Raw genomic sequence first — 19,276 nt, 5'->3', positions numbered from 1 at the left:
TCATATCTTTTTCGATGTCTTCACATTTTTCCTGCAGCCATTTCGTCTTAGCTTCCCTACACTTCCTATTTATTTCATTCCTCAGCGACTTGTATTTCTGTATTCCTGATTTTCCCGGAACATGTTTGTACTTCTTCCTTTCATCAATCAACTGAAGTATTTCTTCTGTTACCCATGGTTTCTTCGCAGCTACCTTCTTTGTACCTATGTTTTCCTTCCCAACTTCTGTGATGGCCCTTTCTAGAGATGTCCATTGCTCTTCAACTGTACTGCCTACTGCGCTGTTCCTTATTGCTGTATCTATATAGCGTTAGAGAACTTCAAACGTATCTCGTCATTCCTTAGTACTTCTGTATCCCATTTCTTTGCGTATTGATTCTTCCTGACTAATGTCTTGAACTTCAGCCTACTGTTCATCACTACTATATTGTGATCTGAGTCTATATCTGCTCCTGGGAACGCCTTACAATCCAGTATCTGATTTCGGAATCTCTGTCTGACCATGATGTAATCTAATTGAAATCTTCCCGTATCTCCCGGCCTTTCCCAAGTATACCTCGTCCTCTTGTGATTCCTGAACAGGGTATTCGCTATTACTAGCTGAAACTTGTTACAGAATTCAATTAGTCTTTCTCCTCTTTCATTCCTAGTCCCAAGCCCGTATTCTCCTGTAACCTTTTCTTCTTCTCCTTCCCCTACAATTGCATTCCAGTCGCCCATGACTATTAGATTTTCGTCCCCCTTTACATACTGCATTACCCTTTCAATATCCTCATACACTTTACCTATCTGTTCATCTTCAGCTTGCGACGTCGGCATGTATACCTGAACTATCGTTGTCGGTGTTGGTCTGCTGTCGATTCTGATTAGAACAACCCGGTCACTCAACTGTTCACAGTAACACACCCTCAGCCCTACCTTCCTATTCATAACGAATCCTACACCTGTTATACCATTTTCTGCTTCTGTTGATATTACCCGATACTCATCTGACCAGAAATCCTTGTCTTCCTTCCACTTCACTTCACTGACCCCTACTGTATCTAGATTGAGCCATTGCATTTCCCTTTTCAGATTTTCTAGTTTCCCTACCACGTTCAAGCTTTTGACATTCCACGTCCCGACTCATAGAACGTTATCCTTTCGTTAATTATTCAATCTTTTTCTCATGGTAACCTCTCCCTTAGCAGTCCCCTCCCGGAGATCCGAATGGGGGACTATTCCGGAATCTTTTGCCAATGGAGAGATCATCATGACACTTCTTCAAATACAGGCCACATGTCCTGTGGATACACGTTACGTGTCTTTAATGCAGTGGTTTCCATTGCCTTCTGCATCCTCATGTCGTTGATCATTGCTGATTCTTCCGCCTTTAGGGGCAATTTCCCACCCCTAGGACAAGAGAGTGCCCTGAACCTCTATCCGCTCCTCCGCCCTCTTTGACAAGGCCGTTTGCAGAACGAGGCTGACTTCTTATGCCGGAAGTCTTCGGCCGCCAATGCTGATTATTTATCAAAATTTAGGCAGTGGCGGGGATCGAACCTGGGACCGAAGACATTTTTGATTATGAATTAAAGACAGTACCCCCAGACCAAGGGTACACACGCCTTAATCGACCTTAAGTTAACGACAACACACACACCCATGCCCGAGGGAGGACTCGAACCTCCGACGGGGGGATCCGCGCGAACTGTGACAATACGCCAGAGACCACGCGGCAATACAGCGCGGCGAGAAATACTTTGCAAGCTTCAAGCACATCTTTTCCTTTTCAGTCCTCTGACTGGTTTGTTGCGACCCGCCACGAATTCCTCTCTCCATCTCAGAGTAGCACTTGCAACCTATGTCCTCAATTATTTGTTGAAAGTATTCCAATCTCTGTCTTCTTCTACAGTACTTGCCCTCTACAGCTCCCTCTACTACCACAGAAGTCATTCACTCAAGTCTTAAAAAATTTTCTATCAACCTGCCCCTCTTCCTTGTCAGTGTTTTCCAGATATTCTTTTCCTCTCCGAATCTGCGCAGAACCTCCTCACTCCTTATGTTATCAATATACCTAATTTTCAACATTCGTCTGTAGAATCATATCTCAAATGCTTCAATTCACTTCTCTTTTCCAACAGCCCATGTTCACTACCATAAAATGCTGTTTTCCAAACGTACGTTCTCAGAAACTTCATCCTCAAAATAAGGCGTATGTTTCATGTTAATTGATTTCTGTTGGCCAGGAATGATATTCATTCCATTGGTAGTCTGCTTTTGATGTCCTCCTTCCTCCGTCCACCATTGGTTATGCTTCCTATGTTGTAGAATTCCTTAACTTCATCTACTTCGTAAGCACCAATTGTTATGTTAAGTTTCTCGCTGTTATCATTTATTCGACTTCTCATTACTTTCGTCTTTCTTCGATTTGCTCTCAGTACTTGTTCTATACTAATCAGACTCATCATTCCAGTCAACAGATGATCTAATTCTTCTTCACTTTCTGTCAGACAGAAATGTCATCAGCGACTCTTCTCACTGATATCCTTTCACCTTGAATTTTAATTCCACTCATGAGCCTTTATTTTATTTCCATCATTGCTTCTTCGCTGTAGAGATTGAACAGTAAGGGCCGAAAGACTACATACCTGTCTTACACCTTTTCTAATCCGAGCACTTCGTTCTTGGTCGTCCGCTCTTATTATTCCCTCTTGACTCTTGAACATATTGTATAATACCTTTCTCTTCCTATAGCGTATCCATATTTTTCTAATAATTTCGAAGATCTTGCACCATTTTACATTGTCAACCGCATTTTACAGGTCTACAAATTCTATAAATGTGTCTTGATTTTTGTTGCGTACATAGTTCCGCGTAGTCAGCGCGTACACAACTTTCCCACTAGAGCGCGCCCCGCTAAGCACACACAACAGCGCAGGCGCAGCGCTCGTCCGTCTCCGCACTACTAGATGACGCTGTCATAGAGACGGACCAAATTCTGCTTCCGCCGATCCGCGTATTAATATGTAACGTAGCCATTGAGATTACTGCTAACTTAGAACCTTTTCTCCTCGCGGATCACACTCGCGCAGTGATACATGAACGCGCGAGGTATTGTGACGAGTGTACAGACCTCCGATTGGTCAGTCTGCATTAGTCTGTACCAGTCTGCATTTGTCTGCAACAGTCTGTACGAGTACTACATTTTTCTGTACCCGTCTATAGTCAAGTTTCAGTCTGCGCCCAATAAGATTACCATATTCCTGTACATAGCCATGAAGATAAATGTATAGACACTTTTGTCAAGTATCAGAGATGTCTGTGAGAATAAGATTAACACACCAATACCAAAGGAACTTCAGATTGTCAGATGGCATCCAGAACCGGGTTAAGTAATTTTTATGCTTGTTATTATTTTAATAAATGTGTGTGAAAACTAATCAAGTTCTGTTTAAAGTTGGTCACCATCAATCTGCTACTCTAAGCGTGCAAGTGGCATTTCTATCGTCTGACCTAACGGCAGAAAATAAACACGCCACGATAAGACCACGAGATATATTGCTGACACTCGCCTACTTCGTTAGAGCGTGTGATGTAACAAAATGAAAGTGATTTCGTTATTCAATGGAAAAGTTGGAATTTGAGATTTCGCTTACTGTTTTATGAATCACAATTGGCGTAAGAATCATGGATTGAACATTGTCATAAAATATTGCGTTATGAAATGTGAATAGTCTTTAAGTGCAGTTTCGCGTGGCTTGAAGCAGTCACAGCTAGCTTGCTATTGATTAAGAAATTGCATTATCGCCTTTCTAATTACTTCATGATCTTAGGTACGATCATACCCGGTTGTGAAGTTATTGTTATGAATAAACAATTTACTAAGGGACCAGAAAGTTCTTAAGGCTCAAAAACAACTGTAACATCACACAAAACGGAAATTCAATATTAAAGCTGATGCAAGAAGACGATAAAACAGTTTTCTTCTTGTCAATGTAACACGCACATAGGACTGCTGATCTTGGTGTCTGTAATGTTAGCAAAATGCATAATTAAAATGAAAATAATACTGAGATTATGATAGGAATGAGCACTGCTAAATCATCCAATATTTCCAGAACAAATATTTATTATAACTAAAACATATATCCTACCTTAAGCTTAGTACTACAATGACGGTAGATTTTTATGTCCGTTTCATGTTCATTGAGCGCTCTTTTATATAGCCATTGTCCTCTTGAGTCGCTCGTGCGTCGTCACTATAAGTTATAACAGTTCTTATTTTCACACTTCACTCAGACGGAACACGTTTTTATTTATTTAGTAAAAAATTAGATCAGACCGCCACAAATGTGCGTCCGTCTTACTTAAGAAAAACAGTACAAGTCTTTAGTGCTCAAGGCTTCATTTGTTCTCCAGCGAACAAAATAGTGAAGGATCGCGTATCTATCCGTATTTTTCTGTTTATTTTGCCGCCCAAAGACGACGAATTACATTAGTTAGAAAATTCCATCGTCGCTATGCGACGCCTTATTATACAGTAATCATTCTTTATAAACAAGTATTTGCCTTCTGGCTGAAAGTATTAACTATTTGCTGTTTTAATGAAGCCAAAAATAGCGAATGTCACTAGCGACAAGTCAAATAATCTGATGGTGTGTGTACTGAAGGTCTTACAGTACGCACACCGCAATTTTTCTTTAGTGTTGCTTCCACTATCAATCGCAACGTCAGAATTGCCTCTCCGGTGCTTTTACCTTTCCTGAAGTCAAAGTGATCGCCATCCAACACATCCTCAGTTTACAATGTTAAAGTGGCAATATTAGAGAGGTAGAGTGCATGGCAAGTGTCCGGTTGTTGCAGTGCCGCCCGACATCCTGGACCAGCCGACGAGCACGGACCTGGTGGTGCGCGAGGGCGACAACGTGACGCTGCGCTGCGCCGCCACCGGCTCGCCGCAGCCCACCATCACGTGGCGGCGCGAGGGCGGCGAGCCCATCCCCGCGCCCGACGGCGGACAAGGTAGCCAGCCAGCCGGCGGCCGCTAATTGTCTGTCTGAGGCGCCGCCGCTCGGCCGTGAACGCGCATGCGCCGCCCGCGCCTCACGGCGAGTGCGTCCTTTAGTGATTATCCCTGCCGGCACCACTCGGCTGCGGCGCCGCGTTAATGAGGTGTTCGCAACGAAATGGGCAGCGTCCGCAAGCTGCCTCTCAAATGGGAACGCGCCGCCGTCTGTGTAGGCAGCGTGATGCCCTCCTGCGCTGCTCTGCGGAGACGTGTACTCAACTCCTCTGCACACGCGGGTGCAGTGTGACGCCATTCGTGTCAAATAGGAGCAGCAGCGCTGTTAACGAGGCGACTCCGCCGACACGGTAGCCTAGTACACTCATGTGCAGAAAGTAGCGGAACACCTTGAACGAATAGAGAAAGGACGTTCATATTCAGAGGACTTGTACATTAGTTCCGCAGAAGTGATTAGCATTTGAACCAAGTCAGCCCGTGGGCAACTATACCTTCCAGTATAATGTGCATGCGGCTCTCGTTGTCGCTATAAACGTTAGGTAATGGGCCAGTGTGACTTGAGCAGACCTTGCAGACCTTATGAGCGAATCATACCGTCAAAACAGTGAGTTTGTAATAGGGCGCATTACCGGCATGAGAGAATGTGATGCATACATCTGGGAAATTGCTGCTCTGGTGGGATTTCGGCAGTGCAACGGATGTGTGCCGAATGGTTCACGGAAGGCCGTAGAACACGACGAGAAGCCTTTCGCCCGGAGTCTTGGGTCCTCCCTCGGGCATGGGAGTGTGTGTTGCTCTTAGCATAAGGTAGTTTACGTATTGTGTAAGACTAGGGACCGATGACCTCAGCTGTTTGGTCCCTTAGAAATTTACGCAGATTTGAACATTTTGAACTAAGAGATGGGTCAGGTAACACCACCTAGACAACCCACGAGGAGACTCATACCTCGTCCGAATGACACTGTGGGACAGATCTGTGTCCTCCTCGGCTCTGGCGCAAGAGTAAAACAGTGAAACACTTCGCACGCTATCAGAGGTGACAGACCGTAGCCGTTTAGTACGGCATGGAAAACGTGCGCGTCGTTCATTTCTCCGCTTACCTTTCACGAATGTACAGAAATGTGCTAGACGGCAATGGTGTACAAAACGCCATTAGTGGCGATAGAAATGGCATGAGATAGTGTTTTCGGAAGGATCTAGGTTCTGTTTGTTTGAAAATGAAGGCTGCATTTTGTTTCGCCGCAGGCAGAGGGAGCGGCATCACAATGACTGCATTTTCTCAAGACATACAACGCCATCTCAAGGCCTTATTGTGTGGAGTGCTATTGCCTACAATTACAAATCACAGTACATGAAAGACATCCTGCGACCTGTAGCCACACCTTTTGTATCGCGCCTAGATAGGCGGTGCGTGGATCTGCTCCTGTGAATTGCGTCTGTTATATAGGCCGAGAGTGAAGGAAGAAAGTAAGAGCAGGAAAGGTGAAGCACTTCGGTATTGCATGTTACTTTAACGCTTTTAATAGAGTAAATATCAAATGCATACATAACTTTGGGTAGGATGAGCACGTGGGTGTGAAGCTGTTGTCCATGTCTAATCTTGTGAAGTTACGATGACTGGTCTGTATAACCTCAAAACTAACAAATACTCGTTGTTATCCAAACTGTAACGGAACGTAACTAATACAAAGTCTCAATAGCAAGCTAGCCCACTCGGTAGTAGAAGCGATATTTCCAGGCCGTTTGCTCTCGATGAAACGGGCGAAATCAAGACGGCATTCGCTGAGCTCCACAGCGTCGGCCAGAGGGCGCTGTGGTCGGCGTAGTTTGTCTTCCCTCGTAGTCCCAACTTACGAGAGCGGGCACCAACGTTGCGGCATCGTTACTATCGACGCCACAGTACCCTCTCTGCACAACACCCCACACGCCATTTTTCAACAAGACAATGCACGACCGTACGGTGCCTCACGAAAACGTGCCTTCTTGGTGTCACGGGTTGTCAGCGTTTAGACCTGGCCCGCTAGATGACCGGGGTTGTCGCCAATTGAAAAGGTGTGGGATGTGGTGAAATGACGGGTGCAGTGCTGTGACCCAGTGGGAACCACCGACCATGAACTTTGAACCTGGTGAATGGAGCATGGTTCGCTATACCACAAAACGCCATTCCCGTCTCATATGCCTCGATGCCATCATGCATCAGGGCCCGCGGTGGATCCTGTGCCTACTATACAACAGGATACATGCTGAACCGAGGTTGAAAATGGTTATCATTTGTGTATAACACACTAATGTACATATCCTGTGAATATAAATGTCCTATTTATAGTCGTTTCTGCTGAACATGAGTGTATATACCATATTTCATACAAGTGTGACGATATTAAGCTGATTTTGTGTTTATCTTTTGACGATATCCTATGCTCCGTTTTTAAAAGAGATCTGAAGACGATCTTTGCTGACCGAAACCTGTAGTATGAGGATCTAACAAATTTGTGATCAGAGACGAAAACAGAGAAATGTATTCTGCAATTTCTAGATCGCTGCTCTACTCGTGACCGTGTCGCGGCTTGTGAAATATTTTGTCCTCGCCTTGTTTCATATTTCTCCCCACTATGTTTCCTATAATGATGGTTTCGATTGCCGGCTGATGGCATCAAAAGAAGCGCTCGGAGAGTTTTTTGCATGGAGACAGTAAACCTGTTTTTATTTCCTGGCAGTGCTGTAGCGCAGGGCACTCTGCAAGATTGACTTTAACCGACACGTATGGATTTCGCAAAAACGGCTATGCGGGAAAAATTTAAAGAATTCAGAAACAAGATACTACCACCTGAGGTATCGAAATTTCTATTTCGATGTTGTTTCGATCATTACTCCTAAAGTTGGTTCGGTGTAGCTCCTCATTCTTAACGCCAGTTATCTTCTTCACCTCAACTTCTTCCATCAACTGTCTGCGTAGTAAACTTACCTTCACCTGCAGTTTTCAAGAAATATTCTATCTATTCGATGTACTAGTTCTTCAAGGCTTTTGCAATTCTTACTCGGTCAAACAATCTCGTCATTATTCCCAAGTTCTCAAGCCATTTCAAGCACAACTGCCTCCTGTAGTAGCACATCTCAAAGTCTACTAAATGTTTGATTTACATATCTCCCATTGCCATTATTTCATATTCATACAGAGCTTGAAACGTGGCATTTGTTACTCTTTTTGTGTTTTCGGGGTCTATATTAGCTGGAAAGCACCCATTTCTTTTCATAGAAAGCCCTTTTGATACGTCTAGTACTTGTTACTTTGTGTTTGTCGCATATTTGTTCTTCACCAACTTGTATGCATCTTATATTTGTCAGCTACCATTCGATTCATTCTATTTACAGCCCCACTCAATTTTTGACCACTTTTGGTTACCATTTGCGTATCATCAGCTGATATTTTTGCCCGTGGAATACAGCATTTATATACAGCATTTCAATCAAAGCACCCAATTAGTTCGAGCAGTCACTAGTTGGCCTAGATGGCACCGAAATGAAACAAAGCCTGAAATATTTAATCCTTGTTCGAAAATTTCTTCAGAGAAGAGTATGATAGTGCCAAACACTTCATCTCAGGGTACCACTTGCGCCAAACCTTCTCAGTTGTTTTTTGGATATATTACAGTCTCTGTCTCATTTACAGTTACAACCCTCTACAGTTCCCTCTAGTGCCACGTAATATAGACCCTCTTATTCAATAATCCCATCTCTTCTACTTGTCAGTGGTTTTGACATACAGCTCATCGTTTCCTTTATATACAGAGTAGGCGTTAAATGCCATTCTCTATCTCTTAAACTTCTGCTTGTCACTTCAGCACGTATACATGAATTATTGTTGCTAGCGTTTATTTGCTATTTATTCTACAGGAATAGCCTCATTACTGAACTGAGTAATTCACTCTCCACCCAGTCTTAATGTTCATGTGAAATTCCATTCCTGTTGTACCATTTTCCTCTGTTTCTGATATTATCGTAAATTTCTTTGTCCAGACATGACTAACTTCTTTTCATTTCATTTCACTTTACTGGCCACCACTACTCTTAGAATCAACCTTTGCATGTTCCTTTCTTAGATTTACTAGCTACTCTACCATTTTCGATGTTCTATCATTCCACACTCTGAAACGCAGAATTTTATCGCATCGTGGGTTATTCTTTTCTTTTCTCGTAGTCACCTTTCTTACCAGTCCCCTCCCTCAGATCCTAATGTAGGACTATTCCAGAATCTTTCACCAAGGAGAGATCATCATGAAACTTTTTTAGTTACACTCCACGTCTGTTGTGTATACACCATATGTATCTTCAATGGATTGGAGTCCATTGTCTTCTGCTTCCTCCTGCCGTTGATAATTTCTGACTGTTTCGCGTTTTAAGTGCAGTTTCCGCACACAAAGGGCAAGAGGGGATCGTAAACGTCCATCTTTCCTCCGTCCGCTCTGACAAATCGGTTGGCAGAACAATGGTGATACGCTATAGAGGAGGTCTTCGGCCGCTATTACCGGTAGTCTGTATTCAAAATTCTGGTAGTGGCTGGGGAAAAGAGGTCCGTCTTTTAACAAGAACGTTGATCTCTAGATGAACAGAGAGTCACACACGATTGGAAGGAAGAAGCAGATTATACCAGGGTAAGAAGGACAGCAGATTTTTCACACTGACGTCCATTTGTTGTAGGATGATGGAAGATAGCCACTCGGAGTGGCCGTGCGGTTAGAGGTGGCTGTCACTGACTGCGCGACCCCTCCCGCCGGAGGTTCGCGTCCTCCCTCTGGCATGGGCGTGTGTGTTGTTCTTAGCATAGGTTAGTTTAAGTTAGTTTAAGTAGTGTGTAAGCCTAGGGACCGATGACCTCTGCAGCTCGGTCCCTTAACAACTCACACACACATTTGAGCATTTGATGGAAGAGATATTTGTCACATTCTGGAGACCGACTCATTTATAGGGAACAACGGGGGTCAAGTGAAACTGAACTTGTCCTGTTCTACGAAAGCAGTCGTAAGGTCTGTGGAAATATACTGCAACCCTCGTAAGTCTAAAACTGATTACTTGCGTTAATCACAGACGAATAAATATTAGCGAATACTGGTTTCGGAGGTAGTATTCTCCTTCCGAAGTTACTCTGTAGCCAACCTGAAAAGATCTAAAGATATCTGGTCACGTCAGAAACCAGTAAACACTCGGAACTGTGACTAAAACTATAATATATCACTTCCTCAGTCTTTTAACGGAATCCTGGAGTATGTGGGTAGAGAAAGCAAGGTTGATGTTTCCTGATTTCTAGGAGACCTCTGCTACAGTTCTGAGCTGTCGCTTGTCAAACTGTGCAATATCGGGACAAATATTTGGCACGATTGACGATTTGCACACAAACAGCTTCTAGAATATAGTTTTTAATGACGAAACACCCTTGGAAGCGAAATCAACATCAGATCTACCCCAAGGAAATTCCTAATAACGTTACCGTTCATTATACACTCCTGGAAATGGAAAAAAGAACACATTGACACCGGTGTGTCAGACCCACCATACTTGCTCCGGACACTGCGAGAGGGCTGTACAAGCAATGATCACACGCACGGCACAGCGGACACACCAGGAACCGCGGTGTTGGCCGTCGAATGGCGCTAGCTGCGCAGCATTTGTGCACCGCCGCCGTCAGTGTCAGCCAGTTTGCCGTGGCATACGGAGCTCCATCGCAGTCTTTAACACTGGTAGCATGCCGCGACAGCGTGGACGTGAACCGTATGTGCAGTTGACGGACTTTGAGCGAGGGCGTATAGTGGGCATGCGGGAGGCCGGGTGGACGTACCGCCGAATTGCTCAACACGTGGGGCGTGAGGTCTCCACAGTACATCGATGTTGTCGCCAGTGGTCGGCGGAAGGTGCACGTGCCCGTCGACCTGGGACCGGACCACAGCTACGCACGGATGCACGCCAAGACCGTAGGATCCTACGCAGTGCCGTAGGGGACCGCACCGCCACTTCCCAGCAAATTAGGGACACTGTTGCTCCTGGGGTATCGGCGAGGACCATTCGCAACCGTCTCCATGAAGCTGGGCTACGGTCCCGCACACCGTTAGGCCGTCTTCCGCTCATGCCCCAACATCGTGCAGCCCGCCTCCAGTGGTGTCGCGACAGGCGTGAATGGAGGGACGAATGGAGACGTGTCGTCTTCAGCGATGAGAGTCGCTTCTGCCTTGGTGCCAATGATGGTCGTATGCGTGTTTGGCGCCGTGCAGGTGAGCGCCACAATCAGGACTGCATACGACCGAGGCACACAGGGCCAACACCCGGCATCATTGTGTGGGGAGCGATCTCCTACACTGGCCGTACACCACTGGTGATCGTCGAGGGGACACTGAATAGTGCACGGTACATCCAAACCGTCATCGAACCCATCGTTCTACCATTCCTAGACCGGCAAGGGAACTTGCTGTTCCAACAGGACAATGCATGTCCGCATATATCCCGTGCCACCCAACGTGCTCTAGAAGGTGTAAGTCAACTACCCTGGCCAGCAAGATCTCCGGATCTGTCCCCCATTGAGCATGTTTGGGACTGGATGAAGCGTCGTCTCACGCGGTCTGCACGTCCAGCACGAACGCTGGTCCAACTGAGGCGCCAGGTGGAAATGGCATGGCAAGCCGTTCCACAGGACTACATCCAGCATCTCTACGATCGTCTCCATGGGAGAATAGCAGCCTGCATTGCTGCGAAAGGTGGATATACACTGTACTAGTGCCGACATTGTGCATGCTCTGTTGCCTGTGTCTATGTGCCTGTGGCTCTGTCAGTGTGATCATGTGATGTATCTGACCCCAGGAGTGTGTCAATAAAGTTTCCCCTTCCTGGGACAATGAATTCACGGTGTTCTTATTTCAATTTCCAGGAGTGTATATTGGAAAGACCTGGAAGATAACGCTGTTAGCTGCCTCAAGTTGAGCACAGATGATGCTCTTGCATATAAGAAAGTTGCCTTGAGTGAAATCTGTTACGAAATGGACAAAGACATTTTTTGTAATGACTCACAGACAAATCACAAAATAAACAAGCGCGTTGTAACATTCGTAAATAAATTATCGACCGTCAGTATCCGGAATCCTATGTAATGCGGAACTGACAACTAGATAACACAGGAGATGGAACACCTAGTACGACATACTGTCTTAGAGTTAGAGGAGGAATAACAGCACCGTGTCCCGTCTGGAATGCTCAGTGACTTTGAACGTGGACTGTTCATTGGCTGTCACTTGAGTAGCCCATCAGGAACATTTCAGTCCCTCTGTTCGACTGCTGATGAAGTGTCAGTGAAGTAAAAACGTAAAAGGACGGCAGCAACTGAACCTCGATCAGACAGACCTCATTTACTGTGCTGGGGTTTCGTAGCCTGTCGAACGGAGTTGCGGCTGGTGTGCCAGATTAGTTAATTTAATAGGTCTGACATATAAGAATAGCCAGACTCCTAAAGGGATAACTAGCAAAGTAAGTAGTATTTAAAGATACACTGAAGCGCCAAAGAAACTGGTATAGGCATGCGTATTCAAATACAGAGATATGCAAACAGGCAGAACACGACACTGCTGTCGGCAGCAACTATATGACAAGTGTCTGACGCAGTTGTTAGATCGGTTACTGCTCCTACAATGGCAGTTTATCAATATTTAAGTGAGTTTGAACGTTGTAGTATAGTTGGCGCTTCAGGAACGGGACCCAGCCTCTCCGAGGTGCGGATTTTTCCGTACAACCATTTCATGAGTGTCCAATGAATATCAGGAATCCGGTAAAACGTCAGATTTCCGACATCGCTGCGGAAAAAGATCCTGCAAGAACGGGACCAACGATGACTGAAGAGAATCATTCAACGTGACAGAAGTGCAATGCTTCCGCCAATGCTGCAGATTTCAACTTTGGGCTGTGATCTAGTGTCAGCGTACGAACCGTTCAACGGAACATCATCGATATGGGTCTCCGGAGCCTTGATGATTCACGATACAAAACTTTACGACTCGCCTGTGCCCGTCGACACCAACATTGGATTGTTGATGACTAGAAACATGTTGCCTGGTCAGGCGAGTCTAGTTTCAAGTTGTATCGAGCAAATGGGCGTTTACGGGTATGGAGACAACCTCATGAACCATGGTCCCTGGATGACAGCAGGGGACTGTTTAAGCTGGTGGAGGTTCTGTAATGGTGTGGAGGGTGTGCAGTTGGAGTGATATGGGACCCCTTATACTTCTGGATACGACTCTGATAAGTGACACGTACGTTAGCATCCTTTCTGATCACCTGCATACATTCATGTCCATTGTGCAGCTCCACCGACTTGGACAATTGCAGCAGGACAATGCGACATCCCCACAGTCCAGAATTGCTACAGAGTGGCTCCAGAAACACTCTTCTGAGTTTAAACACTTCCGCTAACCACCAAACTCCCCAGACATGAACATTATTGAGCTGGCCACCAAACTCCCCAGACATGAACATTATTGAGCATATCTGGGATGACTTACAACGTACTGTACTCCACCCCCTCGTATTTTTTCAGTTTTATGGACAGCTCTGCCGGATTCATGGTGTCAGTTCGCTCCAGCGCTACTTCAGGCTTAAGTCGAATCCATGCCATGTCGTGTTCGCGCACTTCTGCGTGCTCGCGGGGGCCCTACACGGTGTTAGGCAGGTGTACCAATTTCTTTGGATCTTCAGTGTATATACAGCTGGTAAGACAGCCATGTTCAAAACTGTAATATAACCATGTGCGTACCATGCTCCCAGAGGAGGGAAGAGATGAAATCATTTAATCTTGACGATTGATAGAAAGAGATTTCTGTGGATCTAGAAATATATCTGGGCCTACAGCTGCGTCCAATCTCCCCCCCCCCCCCCCCTCCCTCCACCCCCTCCTTCTTATCTCAGCCTCTCGTACACTGCGGGAACCGACGAGGAGTAAATACAGTTGTTAAGTGCAGCTCGTCCGTCAGTTCCCGGTCACATTACAAGCAAACCCACTCCTTGCAAGGATAGCACACTGGACTCGCATACGGGTGGACGATGGTTCAAACCCGCGTCCTGACATCCCGATGTAGATTTCCCGTGATTTCTTTACGTGGTTCAGGCATATTCCGAGATGGTTCCTTTGAAAGGAAACGGCCGACTTTCTTCCCTAACCCGAAAGGACTGATGAACTCGCTGTTTGGTCCCGTCTCCCAGATCAACCAACCAACCAACCCAGGGATTGGTGAGCGGTATTGTGAAGACCTAAGTAATATGGGCGAATTAAGACAGCCCTCACACAAGTAGCGCCTCGCCTCCCCGGGTACGTTTGATACTTTCCTATCAGAGGTGTAGAATATCATACGTTTTTCCATGAGGTCTGTAGCATCTCCGTGATTCAGGCGATTAATCCAAGATCCACGCTCCCTGAGAAACACAACGTACCACCCTCGCGTTACATGGTGGTCGATGAAGCATACCCACAGGTTATGTTACAGGACACTGGCTGAGCTCACCATTCGCCAGCTCAGGAGTCCTGGGTTCGCAGACCATAGCAACAAAATTTGAGACTCTATTTGGCAGGATCCGGGAGGCTTGTGTGGCTTATCAGATGCGAGTGAGGCAGCGGGTGTTGCCACCATTTTCTGTGTACCTGACGTCAGACATATTATATAAAGTCAGAGAATTTGTACCGTCTACAGGGGACTTGCTTAGGTTTTGCAAAGAGTTGGACGTTGTCGTATCGTGGCCGCACGGAATCAGCCGAGCGGTCTCAGACGCTGCTGTTATGGACTGTGCGTCTGATCCAGGCGGAGGTTCGAGTCCTTCCTCAGGCATGGGTGTGCGTGAGTTTGTCATTAGGATAATTTAGGTTAAGTTGTGTGCAAGCTTAGGGACTGATGACCTTAGCAGTTAAATCCCATAAGATTTCACACACATTTGAACATTTTTTTGTCGTATCGTGGAGCGGCAGTGCAAATTTTCATCTACATCTACATGATAACTCTGCGTTTCTCTCTTTAATATTTGGTGGAATAACCACTTTCAGACTGTTTCTCGACTGTTCCACTGTCGAATACCACGTCGAAAAACAGAGCACATAAATCTTTACATGCGCTCTCTGATTTATCTTAGTTTATATGATGGTATGTATTCGTTCACGGGGGAGTCAGTAAAATATTTTGACATTGCGAGGAGAAAGTTGGTGACCAAAATTTTGTGAAAATATCTCGGGGCAACAAAAAACGCGTTTATTTTAATCCTGCTGACCAAACTCCCTATCATGTACGTGACAGCCTCTCCGCTGTTCCGTAGAAGTACAGTGCATGTGGCACGTCTCTAAACTTTTCCGATGTCCTTCATCAATACTATCTGATAGGTTTCCCATATAGAAACGCAATACTCCAGAAGAGGATGGACAAGTCTATTTAGCAGATTTTCTGCAGTACTTGAGTGTTCTCCTAATAAAACGTAGTCTTTAGTTTGCTTCATCTTCTATGTGATGATTTTAAGTTGAGTTGCTTGTAACTGCGATACCTAGATGTCCAGATGAATCGATAATTTTAAAACGGTATTATTTTTCGATAACATAAATTTAACAGTGTTTTTTTTCTTACCGTATATGTGGAGGATCTTAGAGTATTTATTGTTTATGATCAATTGCCACCTTCTACAAATAATTTTGCAATGAGTTTTGAAGTTCTCACGAATTTGCTGGACGGTAAACGACAGAATCACCTGCAAAAAAATCTACGAAGGCTGCTGAGATTGTGTACTAAATCGTTTATATAGATTAAGGACGTAATAGGGCCGTGTGGAACTTCCTTGAGGAACCCAAATTCCACTTCGATTTCAGTAGATGACTACCGGAAATAACTAGGAACTGTGAATTTTCTGAAAGGAAATCACGGACCTAGCCGTACAACGAAAAGGATACTCCATTTCGACAGTTACACACATTATCGCAATGGAAAAGTAGCAACGATTACGTTTATATATTATTGTCGACATAAGGGAGATATGCGTATAATGAGAGCACCTTATATAGGGGTTTTCATTTGATGAGATTTAGTTTTCTACTAATGCAAATCATTTACAGCAGGGGAAAGAATCGTAAAATATGTTGGTATGAAATACTTATGTAATTACTATAATTTTTACAGAGTCAAAAACTAACAGTAGTATATTTGATTATTAAGCCGAATTTGATAGTTCGACCAAACTTTGGAATTAACCAGTTACATCCAGGGTCGAACTTTAAATAAGTTAATCCACCAAATTTATCTCTGTACTATTGGAGTAATGTGAGGGACGTATACGATTGAGACTTCTCTATCAAGTGCGTTTGGCTTCGAGCTGTTACGAGTATAGAGCAATGTTTCGAAGACAGTTTTCAAATTAATGAAATTTAACGGAAATCCCTTTCATTTTCTGAATTATCAGTGCATTAATAATGTATATATTTTGGGATATTAAAGCCATGTTTTTTTTTTTTCTAGGCACATGGGACATCGTTGAACGTGAGTCTCTGTACCACCTAGCCCAACTCTGATAAACTCTAATAGCCGTTTACGGAGAGGAAGCATAGGTGGCACTAGAGATATTAAATAATTGCTTTGGAGTATAATTGCTTTCGAATAAGTAGCACAGTGTCTGTGTAATGACCCTACGTCCTGAAATCACATGTGAATCGACATTTCAATATGTTTGCTGAAATTCACCAACAATTTTTTGTAGTAGCCACGTTAGAAATTTATCCTAGTTCCTCTGTAGACAGCAAATCACAGACAAGCTAAACGCTAGAAAACGGCGTAGGATGGTAACTGAAATAAACTGAATGGAACATACGAAAAAACGTAGGTAAAGAAGGCACACGTTTCCCACACTGATAAACATAGGGATTGTTTGTATCAATATTTTATTTGTGTACTGCTTGCATATTGATGAATGATTCTCTCCCATGTTCTCAGCTCAGTCACTCAGAATCGCTGCTTCCATACAACTGCGCAGCGACCAATCAATTGTTGTCTATTTGTATAGTGCCCCGTGAGCTTTTTAACGTGAACAAAATGGAACGGTTGCTATCGTGGCAGAGGCATTGTTCAAGACCGAGGAGGAAGCGAGTGTTTGTCAATAGAAGGAGCGTGAATGAGATACAGCCACTGTTCATTTATTGTCACGTGAAGAATGCACACCAGTGAGTTCCTCAAAAAATTGGGGGCTATTCAACTGAACAATGTGCTACTCCGGCTCACGTCGTTATTGTGCATCCGGGCGCGTTTAATCAAAATCCGTTATTCAACGTTATTTAACGGGACACACGATATCCGCCCTTTATGATGTTGACAGAGATACTTTTCAGCTAGCTGCTTTCTGGTAGAGAACTGCATCGCAAATGCATGTTCTCCAGATAGGAAAAGAGCTCATTTTACAGCACAATAAGGGAGCAATGAAATTAATGAGTTCGGTATCACCGAACATGGGTAACTGCGGATCCAAAGCAATTTCTAATTTCGGTATTTGTATGTATCCTGTAAAAATGGGCCTAAAATACCTACAAATGGAAAAAAATAATATTTATTTTTCGGATAGGGTACACTTTAATATAATAATATGCTCATGTGATTCATTCACCACTACATATATACAAGTATGTATATACAGCTAAACTTTGCTTCTTACGCTATCAGTAGAAATTACGTTTACATATCCCTCACTATAGTGGCGCTTTCTCCCATGAAAGACCGTATTTTTTTTTTTTTTTTAAGTTTCGATTGATTTGAAGCTCTTCACATTTTCTTATCTTGTGTTGATATTTTCATCTATGCATAAGTCCTCCCGTCAGCATTCTCTACAATCTGCTTAGGATCTTCCAGCTATAGATTGTCTCTAACATATTTTCTTCAACTTGCCATTCCGTCTCACATTTGAGTATCACTGAATGTATTAGCAGATGTCCTGTTAACCTCCCCTTTCTTTTGGCAGTGATCTTTTGCTCACCTACACTTTATATAACCTCTTAAATCCACACTTTCTCCGTCTACGTCTTCTTCGATAGCACCGCAATTGGAATAATTCCCCGATTTCTCTCCGTATTGTTGGTGGTCCACGTTTCACTTCAAGATAATTCTGTGCCCTAGATGAATGAAGTACTCAGATTAAAAAGTTGTAAGATCGCCCGTACTGTTCAGTCTATACATCAAAGAAGCAATGACGGAAATAAAAAAAGATTCACGAATGTGATTAAAATTCAGAGTCAATGGATATCAATGATAGGATTCGCTGATGACATTGCTATACCCAGTAAAAGCGCAGATGAATTATAGAAAGTGATGAATAAAATGAACAGCCTGATGGGTACAGAATATGGATAGAGAGAAAGATTAAAACAATGATAAGTAGTAGAAATGAGAATACCGAGAAATTTAAAATCGGATCTGGTGACAACGCAGTAGCAGAACTACTGAACTCTGCTTCCTAGATCTCAACCCCTGACGGACGGAACAAGGAGGATATAAAAATCAGTCTAGCCTTGATAAAAAGAGCATTTCTGGTTTAGAGAAGTCCACTTAAATCAAACATAAGTCATATTTCGTGGGAGAAATTTATGAGAATGTACATCTGAAACTCAGCATTGTATGGTAGTGGGACATGGACAGTGGAAAAAAAAAAAAAAAAAAAAAAAAAAACGAAGAGAATCGAAGCATTTGAGACGTGGTGCTGCAGACAAATGTTGAAAATTAGTTGGAATGATAAGGCATGAATTGGGGAGATTCTCCACGGTATCGTCGAGGAAAGTAATATATGGAAAACACTTACAAGAAGGGAGAGGCAAATAGAACATCTGTTAAGGTGTTAGGGAATCACTTCCATGATACTAGCAGGAGCAACAAAGAGTAAAGACTGTCGAAGAAGGTACATGTTGGAATATATCCAGTAACTAATTGAGGACGTAGGTTGCAAATGTTACTCTGAGAAGAAAGCGTTGGCCTTGAAGAGGAATTCATGGTGGTCCACCCGTATCAGTCAGAAGACTGATGACTCAAAAAGAAAATATGAACACTTTGTAGAAATTTTTCCTCCGTTTCGTATCAGTAAACCGCACACTCTCGATTAACGAATCGAACGCCCGTGTATAATACAGTTCCAAACACCTGACTGATTTGTAAATGAGCCAATGTGTTAACTATCTGACCTTAACCATGTAAGCGAGGAAATATTTAGAAAAAGTTGGATGTTTAAAGTTTGTTGGAAGTC

General features: G+C 43.8%; 1 protein-coding gene across 1 annotated transcript in view; it reads left to right on the top strand.

The window, feature by feature from the left end:
* LOC124613495 (opioid-binding protein/cell adhesion molecule homolog) overlaps window positions 1-19,276 on the top strand; it is a 202,394-nt gene that overhangs the window by 63,225 nt on the left and 119,893 nt on the right. The window contains exon 4 of the mRNA XM_047142203.1: window positions 4,846-5,004. Within this exon, the coding sequence (XP_046998159.1) occupies window positions 4,846-5,004 (159 nt within the window). The remainder of the gene's footprint in view (window positions 1-4,845; window positions 5,005-19,276) is intronic.

Source organism: Schistocerca americana, chromosome 4 (genome assembly GCF_021461395.2).
Source record: "Schistocerca americana isolate TAMUIC-IGC-003095 chromosome 4, iqSchAmer2.1, whole genome shotgun sequence".
NCBI classification, from domain to species: domain Eukaryota; kingdom Metazoa; phylum Arthropoda; class Insecta; order Orthoptera; family Acrididae; genus Schistocerca; species Schistocerca americana.
The sequence above is the reverse complement of the archived record's forward strand: the minus strand, read 5'-3'. Positions and strand labels throughout refer to the sequence as shown.